General features: G+C 47.0%; 1 protein-coding gene across 5 annotated transcripts in view; it reads left to right on the top strand.

Annotated features, from left to right (window-relative positions):
- Window positions 1-27,031, top strand: part of LOC120247599 (phospholipid-transporting ATPase IB) — a 583,538-nt gene that overhangs the window by 78,327 nt on the left and 478,180 nt on the right. For 4 of the 5 annotated variants that reach the window (XM_039255602.1, XM_039255593.1, XM_039255610.1 and 1 more), the window contains one exon: window positions 7,149-7,293. In XM_039255602.1, coding sequence (XP_039111533.1) covers window positions 7,149-7,293 — 145 coding nt within the window. Of the gene's footprint in view, window positions 1-6,476; window positions 6,733-7,148; window positions 7,294-27,031 lie in introns of those variants that run through there. The other variant, XM_039255626.1, reaches the window with a different exon arrangement.

Here is a 27,031-nt window from a genome sequence, read left to right as displayed (position 1 = left end):
GGATCTCGGGCTCTGTTCCCGTTGCTTCCACTAAAGCGCAAGCCTGTGCCTTGAACCGTGCGCTCCACCTGCCTAGCAAAATGCCGTAGGTCTAGGAAGGGCCCAACACCTGCTTGAAAAAACTCAATGTGCAACAGTACTGTCAGTCCTAAATAGCCTGGGGCCAGTTTCTTCCCTCCTCATTTTCTCCGTCCCTGACAAAGAGAAAAGAGAAGCCAATAAATATCGGCAGTAAAAACCATCCCTTTTCTCTCTGTGTTTCTTTTTAAATTCCTGGGCAGAAATGGATCACAGATGCTGTATTTGGAGAGCTGCGGTTTGTGCGAAGTGGGGTCTGAAAAAGGCCTCCCAAAGGTGTCCGCCGCGGCTAGAATAGCCACATTTCGCATTTGTACCGCATTTTCATTCTGTCCGTTTGATTAGGAGCAGTAACAGCTCAAGGGCTTCCTGGCCGCTGTCTGCTTTGTGTCATTGTGCTCTGAAGGATTATGAAACATCTCTGTAAACGTGGAGTGTGGAGGCCAGAGTTGAACTTGCCACCCTCGTGGGCAGGTGAGGGGTGTGTGTGTGTGTGCACACATGCACATACGCATGCACACACATGCCTCTTGTTACGAAGCTCTGTGACGAGAGTGCTGTTTTCCTGGAAAATTTTCTGGAGGCAAAGAGAACCATCTTCTATATACTTTTTAAGTGTTTACAAAATTAGGAGAAAAGACCCGATCCGCTCAACAAAAGGCTGAAGATCCTGTTTGCTATTATATGTCCTGTTTTGTTGTCATGGGAGATATTTAATATTTCCTTGAGGAGGGGGTTGTGATATTATCGGTTGTTATCCGGAAGGAACTTCGTGTGTATGAAGGGTCAGCAAACCGTGTCCTGTGGGCCAGATCTGGCGTGTGAGCGAGGAACGGTTTTTACATTTTTAAGAGTTTTGTGTTTAAAAAAGAGAGGTCATACGTAGCCCAAAGTCTGAAATACCGTCTGACTGTTTCCAGAAAGGCTGCCAGCCTTTGATTTATACCATCGATTTCTGTTTTGCGGCTGAAGAGACCAAAGCTAGATGGTGTCCTGACTTGCTGAAGCGCACAAAGGCAGCCTGTTCTAACGGAAGGAGCATTGGATTCAAGTTTCTGCAGATCTTGCTTCTAACCCTCTCTTGCGTTTGGCCTGATATCCTTCTGTGATTGTTCATAACGTCCCCCTCTTGGTTCTGTCCTTCTAGAATTCACCGAGTGATGTCCGCAGGAAGCTCAGACTTCACAGGTTCAGGCCACAAGTTTTCTAGAAGATTGCCCTCCCTTCAGACAGGGATGCCTAGACCACTTGCACTTCTGACCAAATGGCTACATATTCAAGGGTTCCCATTACCCTTTCAGATTCAATAACACGCGAGAATAATGGAACCCGGAAAAGCACTCTGTTCAGGATTACGGTTTTTATCATATAGGGTGCAAATCAGGACCAGCCAAATGGAGAGAGACATATAGGGTAAGGTCTGGGGAGGGTCCCACATTTGAAGCTTCTGTGTCCGTAGGACATGTCACCTGAGCTTTGGTGTCCGTGGTGTTTATTGGGCTCTCATTGCATAGGCATAATTAATTGGAATGTTGGCCACATGATTAAATTCAGTCTCCAGACCCCCTCCTTGCCTGGAGTTGGGAGGTCAGAGGCCCACCTTCTAATCACGTGCTGGCATGGTCAACCTCCGTTCCAAAATGGTCCAGGGGCCCGCCAGGGTCACCTCATTAGCATAAAATGGGTATGGTCCTGGGGTCCCACCGTGAATAGCAAAGACCTTCATTGTCCCTGGGGTAGTTCCAAGGGGGTAGATGCTCCCCCGGGAAGCCCGGACAGAGACCAGCCGAATTCTTTATTCCACAACAGTGTCCAAGGTCTGGCTCACCACCGTAATAGGTTTCTGACTTAGGAAGACTAGAGTATGTCTTTCCCAAGAATTTCTACTGTGGGGAAGTGAAACTTTTTTGCCAGGGAAGTGGAATAGGTAAGTCACCAGTGGCTTCTGGAATTCTGAGTTAGAGAAAAATACTGCAGTTCAGAGGGAAGGACTTTATTTCTGTGTTGCTTTAGGGAATGAAATGCTTAGTAAACATTTGCCTTCCATTAGCCATCCCCCCCGCCCCCCCCCCCCCCCCCCCCCCCCAAATACGGGCACACGCACAACCACATGAACTCATGGTCACAAACATGCAATCACAGAATCACATCCAAAGCCCCCCCCCCCCCCCCCCCCCCCCCCCCGCCTTTGTTGTTGAACTCTTTGAGGTTCTTAACTCCCTGGACCTATTTAGTTCATGCTAAAATGTATAGTGTATAAAGAGTCATAAAATAATATATGATTGCATAGATAGGAACGGATTTCAGAAACCCGTTAAGATGTTTCATTCTCTTTCCAGAATGATCTCCAGGGAATTAATTTGCGTAATGAGTAGACTCGAGGCATTGTCCGCACTTCTGTCTGCTCACCTGCCAGTGGGAGGTCTGGGGTTGTCCCTGCTTCCCAGCTAGTGACTTCACATCCTTGTTGCCGCAGATCTATCGTGTGAGTTACATGCGAAATTCGGGCCACTCAGCATAATGACAAGACCATAAGGTCACGAAGACAGCAAGTGGGAAGAGATTTGCAGGCAAGCTGGAGCTGCGGGTTGTGGCCGGGCGTCCGTGGCATGTGTACCAGAACGAGTCTGCTCTCCTCTGCCTCTTCCCTGGTCTTCAGGGAAGACCTCGATGCCGAGCCTGTGTCTCTGTTTCTTAAAATTCTTTCCCTATCCTGGCAGAACCTCTGAAGGAGGAGGGGCTTCTTTATGTAGCCAGTCACCTTCCAGCCCTTTCTGGGTTTTATCCAAACCAATCAACCCAAGTGTTCCCATGAAAACATTGCTCTGTCAGATCCGGCTTCTCGGGATGTGGGCTATGGCATCTAATGGCACCTGGGCCAGAGGCATCTAAAATCTTGCTCCCCTCCCTTCCCCCCAGTGGTGATCTATACGTGAACAGGTATCTCTCCCTCCTCTTTAACCTTACTTGCTCATCTGTCTTGAAGGAGAAAAATAGGTTCTCTGTGCTCCCTGACAATACCGATTGGCATTTCTGGTTATTCGGAAGTGGGTCATGGAAACCAGAGACCCCAGTATAGCTAAGATCCAGAAAGGAAGTTACCCAGAACCCGGAAAGTTGTTGGGACACTTTCTGTTGCTCTCCATGAAATGGTTTCATCTTTATTCCAAAAGAAACCCCCTACTTCCCTGCCCCCTCCATGGGTAGAAGAAGGCCATCCAGAGACCCAGAGTGTGTATGTTAATAGAACGGCCACTTGCGGGAACGCAAGACTCCTCTAATGGTCACACTCGGACCAAGTAACTATCCCCGGTGCAAAAAGCTGTGATGCATGGGGACACCTGGGTGGCTCAGTTGGTTAAGCGTCCGACTCTTGGTTTCAGCTCGGGCCATAACCTCATGGTTCGTGAGTTCGAGCCCCCTGTCATTGGGGCTGATGGTACAGAGCCTCTGCTTGGGAATTTTCTTTCCCTTTCTCCCTGCCCCTTCCTGGCTTGCTCTCTCTCCCTTTCTCTCAATAGATAAATAAACATTAAAAAAAAAAAAAAAAAGCTGTGATGCATGCATACACCCTTTTATAGACCTGTCTGGGGGCCCCCTGGCCTGCATGTGGGAAGGGAGAGGTTCAGTTACCAGACAAGGGCGTCTGGTTCGGCAGCTGGGTAGGCATCCTCAAAAGGGACCTGCTACATTTGCCCTTTATCTCTGGCTGCTGTGTGCTGGGCATTATTCAGGATGACAGGGCTAGAACCACGAGCGAGACAAAGTCCCTGTCCTCACGTCCTTGGCCGTCATCTGTCTTGTTAGCGTCTCCATTCTGTAGCAGGCACGCTGAGTGCCTGTCCATTTGCCTTCTCTTGTTTCTCTTTATTCTTTTTACTTTGGGTTCTTTCTCAACAGATATTTATTGAACTCCCACGGTCTGCTGACACTGTGCTTGTTGATATGGGGGAGTTGTAAGCGTATCCTCTCATTTTGCACGGTGGTATTTTCAAAATGCATTAACTCAGGATTCATCTTATGAGTCTGAATTTGAAACCTTAGTCATTCTGAGCTTCGCCATCTATGGTATCGTGGTTTCTTCAGGCGATATATTTTCAACAGACGTGTGGTATTGGGAAAAGATCAATGTTTTTCTCCAAAGCAGGATTCGGTGAGGATGAGGCCACTGAGGTAGAAGAAAGTCATTGGCGTCTTGGGGGAGGGGGGGCCACTATAATGATTGCTCTCCGGAACAAAATTCCAGGGCTGGCCCTGATGCAGTGTAGAAAGGTGAGCTGGCCTCACACATGGTGGATGCCTGGGAGACATTATTTCATGTCATTCTATCACTAATCGTATACATTTTTGCACCCCAATATTCGTTATCCAACACTTAAATTCTTGTTTGGGAAAACGGTTTCCATTCTCATTTCTATCAGGAGTGGTTTTTGTCCCAACCTTCTCTTCTTCAAAGTCGAATCACCCAATGTTCTTTTCCTTTTTTTCTGGCCCACACATTCAATCCCAAAAAAGTCTCACAGGGTTTCCTTTTGAGCTCATTCTCCTTTTTTTTTTTTTTTTTTTTTTGCCCATTCTCCATTGAAGTCTTGCTTTTTAACATCTTGCTTCTAGACTGGAGACTTAATTTCCTAGCTGACCTCCTTATCCGCAGGTCCCCTCCTCTGTCCCTACTTGGGCCTCACAGTCAGCTGTACTTCTCCCCTGCTTAGAAACCGTCCGTGGCTTCAGAGGGCCTTCAGGATGAAGTTTAAACTTCTTTGCCTGGCATTTAAGTCCTTCCCCCAAGTCCATCCCCTGCCCCCCCCCCCCCTTTGCACCCTCAGTGCTAGTTTTTGTTTGGTTTAATTGGCTTCTCATACATCTTGTCTACTTGGGTCTTTGCCTAACTTCCTCGTAGGTCCTACCCCCAAATGGCCTTGTCCCCCTCTTTCCTAATAGAAACCTTACCCAACTTTCATGCTTTTATATCTGTCCTCCAACTCGGTTCTCACCGGGTCCCCTCATGCCCAGAGAGGCTGCTGCCCCCTGAGCCTCCTTAGCACCTTCAAGCCCCGTCTTAGTCACTTGCCATAAACTGTGGTGTACTGGTAACCATGGGTATACCATAGCACCCGAAACTGGTTAACATTTTTGAGAGCGGGACCCAGATCATTTGGGTTTGTTGCTGTGGTTGTGCCAGCAGCATCTCACAGGTGATTCTCAACGGTGGCTGCCCGCTCGTATCCCTTACGGCACATCAAAGCAGAGTTCAGCAAGTCGGAATCTGCGAGGGTCGGGCCCAGGATCTGGTTAATTGCGGGAGCTCCCTTGGGGATGGTCCTGTGCAGCCAGGGTCAAGAGCCACGGAGGGGACCGCTGTGACCCATACGAGTCCATGGCGCTTGAGCTCTCTGTGCAAATCATTGCATCTCTTGCCTGGAGAATTCAGAGCGACCCTTTAGAAGGCTTGAGTGAAAGTGACTTATTCGACTAGCAAATATGAGCGCCCGCTATGTGCAGGTACTCTCCTAGGCGCGGAGATCACCGTCCTGAACAAAACATGTCCCCGTTGTCCTGGAGCCTCTGCTCCTGGCCGGGGGAAGACAGATGATAAGTGCTGGAGGTGAACAAAGCAGGGTAAATGGGCAGAGAGGAAAAAAAAAAAAAGCAGTTATTTTTATGTAGGGAATGTTTTTGAAACTAGCCTATCTGCCTTAAACCAGCAAGTGCCAGCGTTCTGTGCCTGAAGTGTGGGAGCCGAGCTCTCGGGGCAGGCAGTCTTGAGGCAGGGCCTTTAGCTCTCGGCGGCCCCTTGTCCATAAGCACAGGGCAGAGAAGCCCCCCAGGAAGCCAGAGGAACCCCGAGAGTGGAGGCTGGACGCAGGGAGCGAGCCTCTGAGGAGACGGGGTCCCGTACTGGGGAACAGCTAAGGCGCTGCGAACAGGGACCCAGCTGTGAGTACTCCTCAGGATAACACTTTCAAGACTTTTCTGTCAGTGAGTATTCGTTGCAGCTGTGAAGTAGATGTTTCCTGAAATGAGATGTCAGTTCCTTAAATGGCGTACCCCATTCATGTCTTTGGTAGGGGGAAGGCATGGCAGATGAGGGTATAGGTGAGGAAAGGGAGAAGGCTTCCTCCGCAAGGCATCCCTCCCCGAAGGTCTGTGCTTGAGGTGGGTGGCCCCTTGTCCTAAGGGGTACACCTGGTAGCTGGAGATGGGGTGTGTTCAGGTGTAGCGGTGTGAGTAATGGGTATATCATTATTCTCCTTGCTGCCGCCTGCCTACGTCAAGGTTATGGTGGGGGAGGGGGTGGCTCACACAGAGGCTCGACTATAGGACTGAAATCAACCTTGAAGCAGATAGACCGGCGTGTGTCGTAACCACAGAAACCTAACCGGCGCCATGCAGTGGAAGAGCACGCACCCCTGCGTGGACTGGGATCGCGAAAGCCACCTCACGCAGGGTGCCAGGCGCATGGGGGGGGGAAGCAGCTGGTGCATTCAGGATCCCGGGCCGAGCCGAGCCCGTCACCCCGAGGGCTGAGAACTTCCTTTGTAGGGCGCGGAGGTGTGCCTTCGCCGTCCCTTTCTGCGGCCACTGGATGCAGGGCGCGTGCCCTTTGCCGGCATCTTTGCCCGAAACTCCATCCCAGCGGCCGAAAACACCGAGATCCGGACGGCAGTCCCCGGGGCCCGGAGGGGGAGCCCAGCGGGGGAGGGGAGGCCCCGGCCGGGGCCCCGCGGCCCCTCCCCGCCCCGGCAGCCCGGCCGCACGCCGCAGCGGGGCAGGCGGGGGCGGGGCGGGAGTCGGCGGCGGGCGAGGCCCGCTGCTCGGCGCCCCGGGCACCCGCGAGGGGGCGGGGCGGCGCCGGGAGGGGGCGGGGCGCGGGGCGGGGCGGCGCCGGGAGCAGCTGCGGCGGCAGGTCTCCAGGGGGAGCCGAGGTACATAGGCGGGCCCGGCGTCGCCCCGAGAGAGCATCCTTCCCGGCCGCTCCCCGCCCGCCGGCCCCGCAGCCCGTGCTCGCCGCCTCCTGCCTGGCGTGACTTCTTTGTGTTCTGTGTTCCGCCCGCACCCCGTCGCTGCAGGACCCGTTCGTCCTTCTTCGGGCTACAGGAAGGCGGAGGATGAGATGTCCCGGGCCACGTCTGTGGGAGACCAGCTGGACGCCCCAGCGCGCACCATTTACCTCAACCAGCCGCATCTCAACAAATTCCGGGACAACCAGATCAGGTAGGGGGGGGGGGCGGCCGAGAGACCCAAGGACCGTTAAGTCACACTGGGATGGGGTCCATCCGGTCTTGGCAGCTTTTCCTCACACCTAGCCAGCCCCCCCCCCCATTTCTTCCTCCAGCCCCTCCCCCTCCCGCGTCCCCCTAGAGCCTGGCAGCCTCCACCTGCGCTTCCAAAGGGGTCATGCGAATACAGCCTTTACCTGTCTCTTCCTGGGCTCCGTTCCTCAGGCTTTCTGTGAGCCCCGAGGAAGTTTTTTTGTGTCCCCGACAAAAAAGAGGTCTCTTATCTTTTCATCCCTGGGCTCTCTTCCAAGGATTCCTCCTAGTCCCCTTTCAAGCTAAATGAGAGCTCTCCTTACCGATGTGCAGACCCCAACGCAGGGAAGTGCTTTATAAAGGAATTCCACAGGTCACAGGGACTCGCAGTCACCCCTAAATGGTCCCCACCATTGCTTATGAAGTATGTAGACGCTGGGAAACTTTGTGCGGAGCTAGCCCTCCTCCATCTTCCAACATTTAAACGTCTACCTTTTGCTGGCTGCTGTATTGGATGCTTTAGCTGGACTTGTTACCTTCAGATTAAGAAACTGAGCTAGAAAGATGTTAAATAACGTACCTGTGGTCCTATAGCTACTAACTAGCACAGCTGCAAATAGTACCCACCTCCTCCTATTAAAGCTCAAGTTCTTTCGGCTGTGGGCTGTGCGAAGCTAGGTTTTTAGGCCCAGGTGTTGGGAGGTTTGTAAATATCATTACATTTTCAGACTTACTCAACTTTATGTGAGTGACTTCGGAGGATGTAGTGCTGTGAGTGGCTCAGAACACCATGCGCAGGTGTAGAGAAGTTAAATCATCAGGTTACCCATAGATTATTGACAAGCTTGGATTCCAATACAGTGTCTCTTGAAAGCTTTGGTGAAACTTCGTTGCATGTTTTAAATATTCGGCAACAGCATTAGCGCTTACATAGGCTGCTTAGCCAGACATCTTTATTGAAAAGGGTTTGGCTGGTGGGCGTGATTGTAGCTTGATGGAGTTTGTGGTAGAATAATGGTGCATATTATATGGAGGTGATCCCTCCTTTTATTAAGGGAGTGTTAGATTGTTTTGGGCTAGATTATTAGCGTGAGGCTTTATTTTGGGTTTACAAAACAGATGAACATAGGAGAAAGGAAGGAAAAATAAGATAAAAAGGGAGACGGAGGCAGGGGTGCCTGGGTGGCTCAGTCGGCTGAGTGTCTGACTTCGGCTCAGGCCATGATCTCACACTTTGTGGGTTTGAGCCCCGCATTGGGCTCTGTGCTGACGGCTCAGAGCCTGGAGCCTGCTTCAGATTCTGTGTCTNCCCCCCCCCCCCCCCCCCCCCCCCCCCCCCCCGGCCTTTCCCCTCTTGCACTCTGCCTTTCTCAAAAATAAGTAAACATTAAAAAAATCAAAGGAGGGAGGCAAACCATAAGAGACTCTTAAATACCGAGAACACACTGAGGGTTGCTGGAGGGGTGTTGGGTGGGGGTGGGGGATGGGCTAAATGGGTGACGGGCATTAAGGAGGGTACTTACTGGGATGATCACTGGGTATTAGGTGTCAGTGGTGAATCACTAAATTCTACTCCTGAAATCATTATTACACTATATGTTAACTAAGTTGGATTTAAATAAAAATTTAAAACATTGGGGAGGGGAAAAAAAAGAATGACCATTGGGACATAGTCTTGACTTCAAAATGTAGCCTAGGAGAATAGCTGAGGTCCCATTCAAGAATGAGTGGGCTTGGATTAAAATGCAGAGCACCCACCACCGTGAGTTCCTATGTCCCAAACTCCCATGCTCTGATCAAAAATAATAAGAGTTGGGTGTTGGTCAGGACGTGGAGAAATTGGACCTCTCCATACATTGATGATCGTAATGAACAGTGGTGCAACTGCTTTGGAAAGCAGTTTGGCAGTTCCTCAAAAGGTTAACTGTAACATTTACCATGTGGGGCGCCTGGGTGGCTCAGTCAGTAGAGTGTCCAACTTTCGCTCAGGTCATGATCTCCTGGTCAGTGAGTTTGAGCCCCACGTTGTGCTCTGTGCTGACAGCTCAGAGCCTGGAGCCTGCTTTGGATTCTGTGTGTCCTTCTCTATCTCTCTGCTCCTCCCCCGCTCATACTCTGTTCTGTCTCTCAAAAATGAATAAACGTTAAAAAAAATTTTAAAATTACCATGTGACCCCACCAATCATCTAGGTGTATCTACCCAAGGTCCATAAACTGTGCACCCAAAAACATGTACACAAATGATGCAGCCTTATCATAATAGCCCCAAAGTGCAACAACCCAAATGTCTATCACCTGGTGAATGAATAAACAAAATGCGGTCTATCTAGACGATGGAATACTATTGGCCTTGAAAAGGAATGAACTACATTATCTGCTACAACATGGGTGAGACTTCAGTATTCTGGTAAATGAAAGCAGCTGCTCACAGAAGTCCTCATTCCACTCACAGGAAGTGTCCAGAGAGGCAAATCTGTTGAGATGTGGATTAGTGATCCCTTGGGCTAGGGAAGAGGCGGGAGGTTGAGAAATGGGAAGGTCTGCTAGCGTATGTGGGCTTTCCTTTGGGAGTGATCATTACACAACTCTGTGATTGTACCTAAAACCTAAAAGCCAATATAGTTTCTTCATATCTTCTATGTGTTTCCATTCATTTACTTCTAAAAGTATGGAAAGATTACCTTAAAAATGTCCTTTTTTTTTTTCTTTGCTTGATTTTTTTGGGGCTCAAGAGCTTAAGATTTCACTATGCTATACACTTTAAACAGTAAATGTGTTAGGCCAAAAAATATATACTGTATAAGGATATAGAATTGAAGGATTTTCTTTTTAAATCTTAGGTTTAAGATTTAAAACCTAAATCTTAGCTTCCTATGTCCCAAACTCCCATGCTCTAATCAAAAATAACACCTGGGGCACCTGGGTAGCTCAGTCGATTGGGTGTTTGACTTCAGCTCAGGTCATGATCTCGTAGTCTGTGGGTTTGAGCCCTGTGTCGGGGTCTTTGCTGGCAGCTCAGATCCTGGAGCCTGCTTCAGACTCCATGTCTCCCTCTCTCTGCCCCTCCCCTGCTCACATCTCTCTCTCAGAAGTAACTAAACATTTAAAAAAAAAAAAACAAAAAACCTTAGGATATTTTCAAGTAGTATTTTTGCTTAGTTTTTCTTAACTTCTTTGGCTTTGGTATCTGTTTAAGCATGCTGAAAGCTGGGAAAATAAGGGTCTTTGTTTTTGTTTAAACTTCCTATTACATGGAAGATGAAGATTTTTAAAGAGCTTTGGTAATGTGGATTCACTACTCATTCCTTAATCAAGATGCAAAGCTGACTTTTAGCACTTGAATGTCGCTGAAGTCGTCTTCTAAAAATCTTAATTCTTTTATAAGGTTTTTTATGTTGGCCATGGATGTTTGCCAAAAGTCGCTAAAAACTCTTCAAAGGAACAATTTCATAAAAGAGGTTGAAAAAGGATTCCCACCCACCCACCCCTGTTACGTTCCTTGAAAAAGGGTTTTAACTTTCGGGGGTGGGGGGTGGGGAGGCAGGGTCATGGAGTATATATTACTCCATATATATTACTGATTATTTGCTCCTAAATCAGTTTTTGAAAAGAGAGCAGGTAGGACAGGTGAGTCTCGTGCCAGCTCAGGTGTCCCGGGGACTGATTTTGTGGATGTTGCACAGACCTCAGGAGGCTGGTGTTCCCGCTGACCTTCCCCCCGCAGGCCCTTTCTGACTCCGAGTGGAGTGAACTGATCATGGCAGTGACTCTGTGACGATCTTTGTGGCCACCTGGCATTTTGATTTCAGAAAAGAGATCAGAGTTTGCCAAGAAGGGACGTGGCTGTTGGCACCGGGGAAGGTGGGTACAATTCAGGACACATTGAGAGTCTAGAGTTAATGTTTGAACTAGCATATCCAAGGAGGAGGCTGGGCCTGTTGAATGCATGGGTAAGGTCCCTGCTGGAGTTGTTGGTGGCCTTGGCACTCCTAGGGGATATGCCACACATGCTAACTCCAAATGCCAAGCAGTTGCTTAAAATTCTAGGAAGAAATGCACCATATCCGTAGATGTCTCTCTCCACTATATTCGTGTTCTCTCCCGAAAATCATACCAGTGATTGATTAAACCTGTGGTAGGTTGAAGTTTCCATTATTGAAGCCAGTGAATTTAGATTCCTGTAATGATGAAGAAATAGGACATGGTACTTTTCTCCTAAGTACAGATTTTCCTAGGGCCTTTGTTATAAAGACAATACCTCTCCACCCTCTAGAAATGGGTAGTAATTAATGGAATATTTGCAAGGTACATACATATGTAGGATTGTACATATATGTCCACCTGACAAGATCCCTTTTTTCTTGTGTACAATCTCCTTTTAAATATTTTAATTTAAAATTTTAAAAATTTGATTTTTATCTTTTTTAAAATGTTTTATTTATTTCTGAGAGAGAGATACAGAGACCGCGTGAGCAGGGGAGGGTCAGAGAGAGGGAGACACAGAATCCAAAGTACGATCTAGGCTCTGAGCTGTCAGCACAGAGCCCGACACGGGGCTTGAACCCACGAACTGTGAGATCATGGCCTGAGCCGAAGTTGGATGTCTAACCGACTGAGCCACCCAGGTGCCCCATAATTTTTTAACTTTTGAGAGGGGCAGAGGTGGGGAGAGAATCCCAAGCAGACTCCACACTCCCTGTGTAGCCCCACTTAGGGCTCAATCCCATAACACCTGGCATCATCACCTGAGTCAAAATCGAGTCAGATGCTTAATTGACTAAGCCATCCAGGTGCCTACCCCTCATTTTAAGTATTTAATAGCTTTATTGAGATATATTTTACATACATATAATTTGTCTACCTAAAGTATATAATTCAGTGATTTTTTAGTATATTTAGAGTCGTACAGCCATCACCACATGCATTACCGTTTCATCCCCCTAGGCCTGAGGAACCCTCATTGCCTCTGTCTGTAGATTCTTCTCTTCTGGACATTTCCTATGAATGGTATCCTTGCCTCTTAAGTGTCATAACTTAAATATTAAATGCTTGTAGAAAGCTTGCTATTTGGAACAACCTGGTGGTGAACCTTTAATTTAGTAAATCTAATTTTTCAAAAATATTTAAAGTTAAAATTTCTTTTCTAGAAAATGCCTTGAAATCTGATCAAAGGGATGAGCAAATGGATACAATCAAGTTCAGGTGTATTCTATCTTTTCATGTGATTATCAGCTCCCTGTTTGTAGTAGTGAGTTTCAAGGCTACAAGGGAGTTTGAAGTGAGGTCTTCAGAGCGAGTTAGGAATGTTTACAGATACTGTGTTTTGAATGAGTCATTTCAGGTGGGAGTTGTAGCTAACAAAAATCATTAAAGCAATGACTTGAGCTTTGTCAAGCTATTGCATTTCTTCTTGATTTGTCTTAAAGGAATACTGCTTACTGTTTTTGCCAAGATCAGTTTAAAATAGAATTTTGCCTTGCTAGAAAAAAGAATTAAGCACTGGGTGATGTGTTTGACCGTATCAAGTTTTATAGTATTGGGTTGGGATCCTAAGGTCTAAGGGGGCGTTTTTGTCTTAACGAATGAAGGCCACCAAATCTTCACATGCAGGCTTGTGCATGAATATTGGGGATAGATGACCTATATCATTCTAGATTGAGTACTACTCTCCTTCAAGTGTTTTAACGCTTGAGGAATTTAGGTGGCATCTGGTCCTTACGTTTAAGTTGCTTAAAACGTAACCAAAGCAATACCAATGTCCTAGTGAGAATCCTAACTGCCTTTTACGCATGTAAAGATGATTGTTTGAAAAACCAGAGTTTGCGAATCTAATTTGAGACTGCTATTCTGGTCATGTTTGGCCAAGGTAAAATGTATAAAATTCTCATCAAGAGGAATACGTGGTGAAAGCACTTGTGTTACTTACCTTGAAACAGCTTCAAGATGGGGCACCTGGCTGGCTCGGGTCACGATCTCCTGGTTTGTGGGTTTGAGCCCCACGTCGGGCCCTGTGCTGATAGCTCAGAGCCTGGAGCCTGTTTCAGATTCTGGGTCTCCCTCTCTCTCTGACCCTCCCCTGCTCACGCTGTCTCTCTCTTGCAGAAATAAACATTAGGGGAAAAAAAAAAGCTTCAAGGTGTTCTATGTATGCTGCTTTGTATTGAGTTATTGATATATTTTTAACTTGTATATGTTGAGGATGTACAATGTGATTTGATAGATGTATACATAGTGAGATGATTAGTCATGGTGATATCATCTTCCTCAATCATCTCTTTTTAGGTTAGAGGTAGATGTACTTGGTTAATCTCGGAACCAGGCCCTGTAGTTTCTGCACATGAATGTTCCAGCATATTGAGAGTCCTTAATTTGTAGGTAGCAGCAACTAATGCCAGAGAAGATTCTTCTAATTAGAATGTTACACCCTTGGATGAAACTTTTAAGGCATGGTGCAGGTAAAAATATTCAAAGTGGGGGACTTTTTAGTGCTGTATTTCAGGTAACTATTGAAAGCATTAGCTCTCTTGAAATGTATTTTTAGAAACCGAAAAGCATGTCAGCCTCGGGCTAGTTTTGTGATGTTTTGATGTTTCTAAGGAAACAGCAAATGTCTAGCAGAACAGACTCCCACGGTGATTTCTTTATCAAGTTGACCCTTGTATGGGTGGCTGTGGAGTAGATCTTGAATTCCATCAAAGTCCCATCTATGCCGTTGTCCTTGATGAAAATAGGTAAAGGCTTTTGGTTTGAGAGTTTTAGTCAGTAACCTCTTTCCCTTCTTCCCTACTTCCCGATTTTACTAAGTCTTACTGTCTTCTGTGGGCTTGTGAGCATTTCTGACACTTGCTGATAAAAAGATTGAACATCAGGATTTGTGGAAAAACAAGTCAAAACCGAACCAGAATTAGAGGACACTAAGGACCTAGGGCAACTAAATGTAGTGTAAGTTCTGATCCGATCTTGGAACAGAAAAAGTATATTGGTGGAAAAACTGTACTGTGAACGGACAATGTAGCTGGACTAGTATTGTGCCCATGCTATTTTCATATTTACTTGAGTAATTTCTTTGAGACAGTTGACATCCAATGTTACCCTGATCCTTGTGCATATTGACATTGTGGGGAAAATGGGTGAAGGCTATATGGTAACTCTTGCTACTATTTTTGTGACCCTTTTGTACAGCACACTTCTCTCAAAATATTTGAAAAACTAACAGGAAGTGTCTGGGAGAGTAGGAGCTGGAAACTGCACTCCTGGTTTTGTGTTGGTGCTTTGGGAAATGTTTACGTCCTTTATTGGAGACCGACGTGGTTTTGAAGGGATGATGGTCGGAGGAGAGAGACTGGACCCATCTTTTGAGCTGTCTGTTGAGCTACTTAGATGGGAGAAGGCTCCCGCGAGTGTCAAACAGCATTTCCTTAGACAGCAACACGGAGAGTCTGTTGGCATAACATCTGAAGCACTTACACAGAAGTTGAAATGTAGGTAGTGAAGTGAATGCAGAAAACTACGAGGTCAGAGTTTAGTCATGCGAGATTTTGTGTCTTTCTCTAGAAAGTAGCATCTAAGTGTTTATTCCACTTACGGCTGAGTCACTCAATGGGCAGCAAAAGCTTACTCAGAAATGCTAATCAGCATCCCTTTCAAGAGGGACAATGCTTACAGAGAACAAAAGGAGAGGTCTGACCATTGTTGGGGTCAGACATGCAGCGATGTTTTACAAAGAAATTTCCTGAAATCCATGAGGTTGGGTTTGATCATTTAATGCTGATCTACCCTTTTCTCTTAAAGCTGGCTCTTCAAAACTTGAATCACAGGCTTTGAGCTGCCTTTACTGTTTTATAGTAAATATAGTTAAAAAAAAAAAAAGATTTGGGGTTGGATTGGGATATTGTCGGTCAATCTGAGGATTATTCTATACATCTTTGGTATTTGTTACATAAACAGTCATTTTGAAGGCCATTATCAGAGAGTGTTGGCTGGCTTCAGGACAGCCTTCGACAAGATCCCCACCTGAGAGTGGGCTTTGTGCTCTCCTACAAGCTCTAGATTTAGGTCTGTGGTCTCCTGTTTTGATAGCTGTCCCATAGGTAAAACACTTTACCATGAACTTTTAATAATACGTATATTTAAGTATCTGCGTATGTATTACTATCATTAGTTACTATCTCAAGATGCAGCATATATTTACCAAGGTTCTCAGTTAAGAATTACGGATGTAAATCCATGTTAATAATCTTGATTATTTTGAATATTTTTGGCTGACTAGATCCAATTTGCTAAAATTATCCTAATGTTGAACATAGTAAAATGGATTGCAGAGCTTTTATTAGGAAGAGAAGTGTCCATTCCGTTGTTTTCCTTGTCATTTGCTTACTTATTTCAACCTGTGGTTTGTTTCATTACAGGATTCTTAAGCCGCTTATCCTTGGAAGGCTGAGTTGAAATGAGATAAATTACACCATCAACGCTCTTAACTGGACACAGAAAGTGAAATAGGTAGTGATAGGCAGAGGGAACAGGTGGGAGGGGGTACCACTGTCCCTCCCTCTCTAGTCCCCTCAGGCGGCCATGAATATACACAGCCTAGATGGCTCAACCTTCTCTCACCGTGAGTCTTATTTTTCCTGCATATTAAGAGGCTGGAAGTCAAGACCATTAGTGGCAGCATGGTCAGGTGCTGGTACGGGCCCTCTTCCTGGCTTGCAGACAGCACTGCCTTGATTCGTCCTCACATGGTGAAGCACGAGACCTAACTCTGGTGTCCCTTCTTAGAAGGGTCCCAAGCCGGCATGAACCTCCCTCTCCTGACCTCTCTCCGCTTCGTCACTTCACAGAGACCCCATCTCCAAGTACCATCGTACTGGGGGTTAGGGCTTCAGCACGTCAATTTTCAGGGGACACCATTTAGTCCATTGGACCCCTGCCCTCTATCTCCTCCCTCTTCGAGAGCTTTCCCTCAAACCTCTTTAACCTAGGACCATGTGGGGGCACCAGTGCCCATCCATTCAGGCAGCGTTATTAAATGGTAATTGTTGGGAGGTGCGTACACATATAAGCTGGTGACCTCTTCCCACCTTTTGCTTTGAAGCCACCAGCTTTAGGCTGTCGTCTCTGCTCTGGGGAAAACCTGTCTGGTCTGACCCATGCCGGTTTTGACTTCAGATGTGAGCAACACCGAGACTAATCACAGCCACGGGACTTAGCACCATATCTAACCCTCCTTTTGATCTAGACTAGAAATGCACTTCTGTCCCCTTTTATCAAGTGTGGTGAATGGGGCCTGGGTGGTTGGCTGCACTTGAGGGCGAGGCAGGCAGCGGAATGGGGGAAAAGCTCGCAGGTGGGGGATCCTGGAGCCAGGATGGGAGAGGAGATCGAGCTCAGCCTGAACGATCAGGTGTGGTTCACGGGGGGAGGCATCCTTGGCATGGGAAACAGCACGTGTGAAGGTGCAGAGGCATAGGAAAGCTGGGTGTGTGTCTTTCCAGCAAGGGTGTGGAGGAAATCCGGGATGATGGTTGATGTGCTGTGAGAAGTCCGGCTACTGGAGACGGGTTAGGTGTAAGCAGGAGAAGCTTTGAAAGATGCAAGTAGCAGCATTATGTTGCTTGAGAACCTTCCGGCACGCTCTGATACTTCGAGCGGAGTTTAGTTGTCGTTGCCCCAGGTGAGCTGTGGGGCTATAGCTTCCTGGAGGCACAAGGCACTGGGGGTGGTGAGCTGGGGGGTTGTGAGCGGGTGGAGGGAGAGATCAACATGATCCTTAGGGTCCCGTTTCCGGGACAGAGAAGGTGGTGATGCCATTTCTTCTATTCCCAAGGATTCTTTTTAAACTCCATTGAACGATGGGTTAGAGCAAGGTCATTGACCTCAAAATAGCACAGGCTCCCGCCTACCCCGGTATTCCCCTACCCCGGGGCCTCAGAGGTGTAGGGGGGCCTCTGTTGGCTGAGTCATGGAGGCCTGGAGCTCTTTGTCTCCCTCTTCCAGCAAGGTGGAGGCAGCCGCAGCTCTCCTGGGGAGTCCCTCCAGCTGTCGTCAGCTCTTCTCTACCTGGAGGTATATTTGACTGAGTAATCAAGAACTATAACAATGTACTTCCTGTATTGGTAAGAATTTGATGACCGCACGCATGTAACCCAAGGTGTGGTATTCGGTACTGTGTCCAAAGAGTGGCTGGAAATCCAGGCTGGTTATTACTAAAGTTCTCTTATGCAAGTTGTATTGCTCACCATCCAGTTATTTGAGAGCTAGAACATTCAGTCGATGAGCTATACCTGGGGGGGGGGGAAAGGAAAGTGGGCTTGCGTTGCTACCCTGTGCAAGGGGCAGGGAGTACCGGGAAGGTCAATATGCAGGTTAAAGAGCAGCAAGCGAGGGGCGCCTGGGTGGCTCAGTCGGTTGAGCGTCCATCTTCAGCTCAGGTCTTAATCTCCCACTTTGGCTCAGGTCAGGATCTTGTGTTTCGGAAGTTGGATCCTCACGTCAGGCTCACTGCTGTCTGTGCAGAGCCCGCTTTGGATCCTCTCTTCCCTTCTCCCTCTGCCCCTCCCCCGCTTACGTGGTGTCTCTCTCAAAAACAAACATTAAAAAAAAAACTAGCAATGGAGCGCCTGGGGGGCTCAGTCGGTTGGGCAGCCGACTTTGGCTCAGGTCATGATCTTGCGGTTCGTGGGTTCGAGCCCCGCATCAGGCTCTGTGCTAACAGCTAGCTCAGAGCCTGGAGCATGTTTCAGATTCTGTGCCTCCCTCTCTGACACTTCCCTGCTCATGCTGTCTGTCTGTCTGTCTCTCTCTCTCTCTCTCTCTCTCTCTCTCTCGGTGGGGGGGGGGGAACAAGGTAGATTTTGGGTGTTAGGGGCTTTTGTCTATTTTTCCTATATTTTTCTGCAACTTCTACAGGGAAGCATGCTGTTCTGAGAGCATAAGACAGGGCTGAGAGGTGTTCGAGTGTGCGTGTGTGTATCGTTGTTAACATCAAGAAATTGACACCTGCTTTTGGCTGTGTTGAGCGAAGAGAGTCCCGTGTGAGTTCACATTAAAGTCCCTGTGACCACGTCTTGCCTCCAAACCCCAGGAAAGATTCTTGACCACAAAATGGTGAAAACCTTATACTTGGTCCGAATGGAGAAGTAAAATGTTATGAATGTAGAATCTGTATCTTTCTTTCCTTCCCTCTTTTGTCCCCGCGCACCACCCCCCCACCTTCTTTTTTCCTTGCTTGTTCTGGACTGTCAGCTTTTCAGCCATTTGGACTCTGCTTTGACTGTCCCTAAGGAGTACAGTGCATGCTATTTAATTTGAATACTTAATTGTAGATTGAATTATATAAAGGAGTATTCTTCCCCAGTCAAAAGATATGACTCCTTTGTTTCTATTCCAGTAAAAGGTGCGGAGGTCTTGAAAGTATTACTGTCTAGAATATGAAACGTGTTACAAAACCCTGACAATTTAAAAATAGAGCTCTTTATTTTCAGACAGTAAGGCTATTTGTTGAGTAGTATTGTAATTACTTCCCCAGTGTTCCGTCTTTGTTAAAACTGCCTCCTGTTAATTTTTAACGTTCCCTTTACAAATTAGAGTTCCTCAATCATTATAGTGTTGAATTATTTCATAGAATGCCTGTGCCCAGGGCAGACAGAAATATTCACTTCTCTCAGTATTGTATTGAAGTTTTGTTCACTACATAGGCTTCGACATTACAAGAGACCTAGTTTTACTATTTTTTAAATCTTATTTTTTTAAACGTTTGTTCATTTTTGAGAGATGGAGCATCAACAGGGAGGGGCGGGGGGGGGGGGCTACAGAATCTGAAGCAGGCTCCAGGCTCTGAGCTGTCAGCACAGAGCCCGACGCGGTGCTCGAACCCACGAACTGCGAGATCATGACCTAAGCGAAAGTCGGACGCTTAACCGACTAAGCCACCCAGGCGCCCCTGAAATTCTTAATGCTTCTAATTCATTTGTCCTACACACAAACATATGTCTACGTCGGGAACTCATTAATTCATCTGGTAAACCAGTCTGGTCCCTGTTTAGCTGATGGGGAAGTTCTTCCTCTACCCTGAGGCTTCTTATGATTCCCACGTATGAAAAGCAGAACTTGGCCCAGAAGCTGCCATAAAGAGTTGTAGTCACTATAACAAAATACTCTAATATCACCTTTGAATTAATGTTGATGAACCGTCATGCATTTAATGATGCCCTTCATGTTTAGTGTAATAATTGTAGACATCTGTAGAGATACGGTGTTGGGTATGGTATGAATTTTGAAGAACTGCTGGCACAGCTATGGGTGGTCAGTCAGTGACCAACAATACCTCCATGTGTTTCTCCTCCAGCTTCTCAGGACCACGTTATTTCTAGTCTTGTGGTCTATTTGCTAGTATTTTCTGTGGATGGTACATGGCCACAGCACAGTGTTTCAAAAAGTGATTTATCATATGTCATACGCTTATTTGGACAAGCTATTTTTAATACAATGGTAGCATTTGCTAGGGCGTAAAATAAGTGTCTTCTAGAAATAAACCCATGATAATTTTAGAATTCGGAATAGTAGAATAGCTTTATAAGAACCTTAGCAGACTTTGATTTTTAAGTCCTAATACTTAATACAAATAATTTGGGAAGAATGTTAAGTCAATATTTTCAATCAAATGTTTTCTCACAAAGCAGTTGAAGATTGTTTTTTGAACTGTTGTACTAAGGGACCTCCTGAATTTTGATATTTTGAGATACTTCCATTAGGAAAAAATACACCTGGGGTGCCTCATTTGGTGGACCGTGCAACTCTTGATCTCAAGGTTTTGAGTTCGAGCCCCATGCTGGGTGTAGCAATCACTTGAAAATAGTTCTATTTTTTTCTATAGAGATTTTATGTCTAGCTTTTAAAAGAAACTCACTCCTGTGCTATTAACTTTCTGGAAATGTGTGGAGTATTTAAAAAAAAAAACCCGCATAAAAATGGGTCCACATACATTCATGGAATAATATTTATCAGATAAGAGCTGCGGTTGAGTCCTGCAAGAGTGCTGTAGCTGTTTACTAACTTCTAAGATGCATTCTTTGTTTGCTAAGACTAGAGAGAGTTTCTGGCTAAGAAGTGAATGGTCCCTAAAACTTCTTTGCCAACGTTTATGTACGTAAAGACTCTCCTGTGTGGCTGAGTCGGTTAAGCGTCCGACTTCAGCTCAGGTCAGATCTCCTGGTTCGTGGGTTCGAGCGTCGCATCGGGCTCTGTGCTGACAGCTCAGAGCCTGGAGCCTGTTTCAGATTCTGTGTCTCCCTCTCTCTCTGCCCTTCCCCCACTCATGCTCTGTCTCTGTCTCAAAAAATAAACTATAAAAAAAAACCTATCAAGTGCATTTTGTGGGATCCTCATAAAATCCCACTGGTGCTTCTATCTATTTTGCCCCCCTTGTGTCATTCCTGCCGTGTGGGCCTGCCAGCAGCTGGCCGGGCTTCTCTCTGTTCCGTGTTCACGAGACCATGGTCTATGGATTTTTTTTCCCCCCCCTAAACCTTACCTTGCATAAGAAAACTCTGGGTGCGTTTGAACTGGGGCAAGGCTGATTTCTGTTTGTAACACTCTGGGGGATTTTGTTAAAGGCAGTCCTCATTTATGGTCACCCCCTCCTACAGTGCGTTTTCCATAGGCCTATTATAAAGGCTAATGTATATAAAGGACTTTTTTACACCATGCCTGGCTGAGTGCTCTACAGGTTTTGATATTACTGTCGTTCCTGTTTTGGATGATCCATTTGGCCATAACTCTTCATAACTCTCCTTCCGAACTTGTTACATATCCCTTGAGATGGAAACAGCCAGGTTTCGAATTGCATTTATAAGGATTAAAAGATAATGTGCAAACTGAACAGGATGAATGTATTTTAAGGAAGAAACAGAAACCTTCTCTTTTTGCAGCAACCTGATTGAGATGAGCTGTAGTATTTGCCTCCGGCTTATCATGGATTATTTTTATTTCTATTTTATTTTTGGGGGGAGGTTGTGGGTTTTATTTTTTTAATAGTTTGTTGTCAAGTTGGTTTCCATGTAACACCCAGTGCTCATCCCAAGTGCCCTCCTCATGCCCATCACCCTCCTTCCCCTCCCCCACCCCCATCAGCCCTCAGTTTGTGCTCAGCATTGAAGAGTCTCTCATGGTTTGCCTCCCTCCCTCTCCCCCACTGTTTTCTCCCCTTCTTCTCCCCCATGGTCCTTGGCTAAGTTCCTCCTAATCCTATACGTGCAAACATAGGGTATGTGTCCTTCTCTGCCTGACTTATTTCGCTCAGCATAACACCCTCAAGTTCCATCTACATTGCTACACATGGCCACGTTTCATTCTCATTGCCATATCCTGGATAATTTTAAATAAGTATTTACTGGAAAAATGGTAATGGAAAAAATGAGCCGTGTATGCTCTGCTTTTTAATTTTAAGTTTTGAACTGCCAGAGGGGGAAGGTAATTAGGTCAAGTAAAAGGGTGAAGGAAGATTGGTATATGAGTCTTATGCCCCCCAGTGACTGACTTTTCACCCATAGTTTGTCTGAGCCTGTGTTTCCTCACCCGTCTGGTGGGAAGCATACTCTCCTTGCAGGCTCGTCCTGAAGCTGAACTAGGTTATAAATGTGAAAGTGTCTAGAATGTAACGAGCCATGGATCTCCTATATCCCACCTTCCATAACCTATCAGATAGGCTTCTTGCTCTCTCTAATGGTAGTGAATACGGTAACCTAAAAGTTCCCATTTCAACCACTTTGGAGTGTACAACTCGGTAGTATTAAGTACATTCACATTGTTACTCTCTTCATCTTCCGGAGGTGAGACGTAATGTCCACGGGACAACTCCTTGCCCCCCCCCCCCCCCCCCCCCCCCCCCCCCCCCCCCCCCCGTTTCCCTGGCTCCTGGCCACCGCCGTTCTCCTCTCGGTCTCCTGAGCCTGTTCTGAGTTCCTCATGAAGTTCTACTCCCCTGTGGGGAGCTCCCGTTCTCCATCAAGTTATCCGTCTCTCCTCTTCAGTTCTTCTATGATTTATCTCCTGGCTTGTGTACCACACATTAAACACTATTAAATGCAAGCACCATTTAAAATCCATAGAAAGGCTTAGAGGAAGTTCACATGAGTTTTTCCTTCCTGCTTCTGCAGTGTGGTGGACTTGACTGTGCGCCTCCTTCCCTGCTGATCCTGGGAACGTTGGGAGAAGCTGGGACGAGGCTGGGGGTGGAGGGCTGCGGGGGGGAATGTGGGGGGTTTGGCACGGGCTTTTAAGCCAGTTCTGCTTTGCCAAGTCGGGGGCTTCTACGCCACTGTTTCAGGTCCCGATTTCTTCACTTCTACCACGACCTTGACGCCCATTTCCTTCCCGTCAAGGTTGTTGGAGGTTATGAGTCCACAGGCAGTGAACGCGCTCTACCTCTTCTGTTTTGTCTTCAGTAAGCCACATGAGGCTGGCTGTGCTCCTTGTGTCCCAGGTTGCCTGTCCCCTCTCCCCACACCCCTTCCCACCCTACTTTCTGGCTGCAAGGCCTTTACTCAGGCTGCTTTCCCCAGAGTGCTCTTTTTCTACTAACACTGTTCCAACCTAGCGAGCTCTGTCCTTAAAGACTCAGTTCTCCTCCCCCTTAAGGCGCATTTTCTTCCTTGCCCTGCACCTCTGCCCTTTGGAGGTGGAGCGACCCCTGCCTGTGCCCCAGCTTCGCACAGACTTTCCTGTTGCGGAGCTTCGCCCGGTGCATCAAATCCATTTCTGTGTCTTCAGTTCTGCAGCTCTGCTGTGGCCTTCTTGATGGCAGAGTCTGTCTGTTTTCTGCTCTGGCCTCTTTGGTGGCAGAGTCTGTCTGTTTTGTGCTGTGGCCTCCTTGATGGCGGAGAGTCCGTCTGTTTTGTGCTGTGGCCTCCTTGATGGCGGAGAGTCTCTTGTTTTGTGCTCTGGCCTCCTTGATGGCAGAGTCCGTCTGTTTTGTGCTGTGTCCTCCTTGATGGCGGAGAGTCCGTCTGTTTTCTGCTGTGTCACCCTTGATGGCACAGTCTGTTGTATCTGGCATTCGCCCAGCACCAAGCACAGTTGGGGCCAATAGGAAGTGGAAAAATCGTGACCGAATGACTTTGTGCTACAGGTGAAGGTCAGGATCACACAGAAAATAGGACTTGGGTTAACGTATTGTTCTAAGATTTCCCTTCACACTTAATTGCTTATTGAACAGAGTAGAGCCCCCAACGCACTTACTTATGCCTCAGAAATTGATGTATTGTGTGGTTTTGATGTGCTTTTACGTATAAAATCTTCTTGGAAAGGGGGCAGCTGAGTTAAATGCTTTTAATGTCAATTCTTCAGATTTAACAGATTGATATCTGCCCTCAAATGCAGGTACCTTTGGGATTTAATGTGATTGCTGGCATCCTTGCTCCTTTGTATTAGTTGAAGTTTACAGTTTGTTCATTCATCAGATGTATTTTTGGTACCTAGTCCACATGAGTCCCTGCATTTGGGGTTGGGGATACGGTGGTGGGAGAGCGAGCCTGCTGCAGTTAGGAGTCTGACCTTCTTGAGAAAGGGACTTAGAGGACACACATGTGGCTGCGGCTTTGCGACAAGTTCATTGCCCCTCTGCTTTTGGGCACAGGTCCTCGGCCTCTTGAAAGAGGGGGACCGGGAGCGTCAGAGTGGCCCTCTGGTGTGCGTTCCCAAGGCTGGAGGTGGGACATGCCATTCTGCAAGGGCTTGCCCCGTTTACACGCTCCTGCCCACGGCACTTCCTGTTAGGCTGACTTTGGGGTGCAGACTGCTCCCAGGCCAGAGAGGAACCCGCAGCCCCTACGGTGAGGTCACAAGTGAGGTGTGGGCCTGCAGAGCTCGCGCTGCCAGCTGCTACTCTCCGCTCATGGGGAAGGACACCAGCGTGACCCCGTCGTGTGACTTGTCCAGGACCCCTCGGCCTGCCCTGGGCCGCGGAGTGACCTGCCTGAGGTGCAGACGGTGCACCTGTCTGGAAGTCTATCTGCCTTTTATTATTTCTATGCACCAGCAGCCGCAAGCAGTAAAGATCCTCTCCTTGAACAAGGCTTCAGTTGGGTTAAGTTCTAAACAATGGCTGTGATTATGAAATTTGAAAGATTTTATATATATGTAAAATTATACATCTGTATGCTTCAAATAAACTTGTTAATTTATTTTAGAGAGCAGGAGCACAGGAGTGGGGGGAGAATCCTAAGCGGGCTCCATGCCCCATGTAGGGCTCGATCCCATGACCCTGGAATCGTGACCTGAGCAGAAATCCAGAGTCAAATGCTCAACCAGCTGAACCATCCAGGTGTCCCGAGCATATTTTTTTATTTTAAAGAAGCACTGTACTCTTCATGGAAGTCCGCACATACAGGTAACCCTCTAGCCCCAGTGTACAGAGACCAGATTTCATAATAATCTTAACATTGACTTATTTTTATAATTATTCATGGTTTTAAGATGTAAGATCAAACGAGGAAAATAAAATGTAGCACTAGTGGTATTATTTAGTAACTGTCTAAATTACCCCTTTTACAGACATTTTGGTTTCTTTAAATTTCACTTACTAGTTTCTTTCCATTTTATTTTTTAAATATTTATTTTTGAGAGAGCGTCAGCATGAGCAGGGGGGTGGGGGGCAGGGAGAGAGGGAGACACAGAATCTGAAGCAGGCTCCAGGCTCAGAGTGGTCAGCGCAGAGCCAGATGTGGGGCTCAAACCCACAGAGCTGAGCTGAAACCAAGAGTTGAATGCTCAGCCGACTGAGCCACTAGGCACCCCTTCACTTACTAGTTTCTTGACCGTTATTGACAGACATATCGCGGCAACCTATAATCAAAGGACTAAAGTTCAAACTGTTACGGTATAAAAACAGTTGCACTTTTCTTTGCCACAATAAAAATTTACTGACATGATTATACAAAGTTTAATAAAGACAGTGTTTGCTGTCGGGTCTCTTTTTCCTAGTCAGGTTTTTGTTTTTATCTCACGATTGTTACTGGAAGTAATTTTGTAAATTGAGGAGGGAACTTCTTAAAACAACAGCAAAACCACTGTCCTGGGTGTCACACATTGGGTATGTGGGTCACTGCCTGCAGCTGGCATCGTGGTGAGCCAGCCTTGACCTGGCTCTGGACTGTGACTGTGTCCCTGACCACGGGCCTGTGCTCCTCCTGCCCCCGTGGGGGTGGATTTAGACGTAGGACGGTTTCTTCTGGGCCTTTTCAAGGTCTCTTCTAGTCGTGAAACCCTGTGTTTGAATGGATCCTAAGCTGGGGACCCGGCATGGATGGAACAGCGTTGGGCCCTCACTGCTGCTGGTCCCCGGTGCCCACGGCGGTGGGAGCCAGTTTCTCTTGCCCGTCGGTAAAAGTTCAAGGTAGTCCATGGATGCAGCCATCTATTCGCTGCTGCTTCAGTCCCTGAGACCAGGAGTGAGGCGGTTACTCTAGATTTCCCTCTGCACTTGGAAGGAAGATGTATTCTCTATAGAATCCAAAGGTCATTTGTTGAGGCTTCTTAATTACATTTTTGAAGTCTATATTCTTAGTCTATCCAATTAGTGTGATAATAGCATTCATCTCCTGTTACAACGTTTTTGGTCAATTTACTTATGATTTTTGCTTGACATGTTTTCATGCTTTGTCATTTAACATGGAATTTGTCCCATTGGTGGTAACATAGCTATAATTAGTATTTTGGCCTATATTTGTTTTGCTCTTAAACTTGATTGCATGTTAATATTCCGGCCTTTGCTTGGTTTTTGTTCATATTGTATGATTTTGTTTAAATTTTTCTGTTGAATAACAAAATCCCCGCCCCCCCCCGAGATCCTTTTTTTATTCAGTAGGTTCACTTGACCTATATTTATAACTTCTTGATCATTTTGTTGGTTATTTTTGTTGGCTTGCCTTTTTCTTGACTCTTGGCCTTGATCAATGAAACTCATTTTGGGGATTACTAACAAATGGAAGGCACTAAGGGTAGACCCATCCATTTTGGCCACATTGACCATGTAGGGTCTGTGGGATATGTAGGCAGGGTTGTCCAAACAGGGCATGTGGTAGAGGTTGGGGTTGGAGGTGGATCTGGTGACCATGGTGGCAGTTTGAACCTTGGAAGTGGAAAAGATGGTATAGATGTTGACTGAGGCCAAGGGCAGACCCTGAGGAAGATCCCCATTCAAGGATCCATCTGTGAAAGAAAAGGAGCCATCCGAGGTGGAGGCGGTGACCAGGAAAGGAGGGCTGCAGAAGCCCAGGATGGCCCTTCACGGGGAGAAGTAAGGGTGGTAGATGTGGACAGGAGTCCCTTGGCTGTGATCGGTCACTGAGGCATTTCTGTTAACGAGAGAGCCTCGCAGGCCGGCTAGTGGTAGGTCAAAGGCTAAATGGGAGTGGGGGGGACAGCAGGGTAGCATTGTCATCTTGAACGAAGTTGGCAGTGAAGGGAGATGAGGAAAGGCTGAAAGAAGGGGAGAAAAGGAAGGATTTTCAGAACCGTCGTGGGGCGCCTGGGTGGCTTAGTTGGTTACGCGTCCGACTTTGGCTCAGGTCATGATCTCCTGGTTCGTGAGTTCGAGCCCCGCGTCGGGGTCTGTGCTGACAGCTCAGAGCCTGGAGCCTTCTTCAGATTCTGTGTCTTCCCCTCTCTCTCCCCCTCCTCTGTTCTTGCTCTGTCTCTATCAAAAA

This window comes from Hyaena hyaena, unplaced genomic scaffold, assembly GCF_003009895.1.
Source record: "Hyaena hyaena isolate Hyena2069 unplaced genomic scaffold, ASM300989v1 scaffold_11, whole genome shotgun sequence".
In the NCBI taxonomy this organism is placed as follows: domain Eukaryota; kingdom Metazoa; phylum Chordata; class Mammalia; order Carnivora; family Hyaenidae; genus Hyaena; species Hyaena hyaena.
The sequence above is the reverse complement of the archived record's forward strand: the minus strand, read 5'-3'. Positions and strand labels throughout refer to the sequence as shown.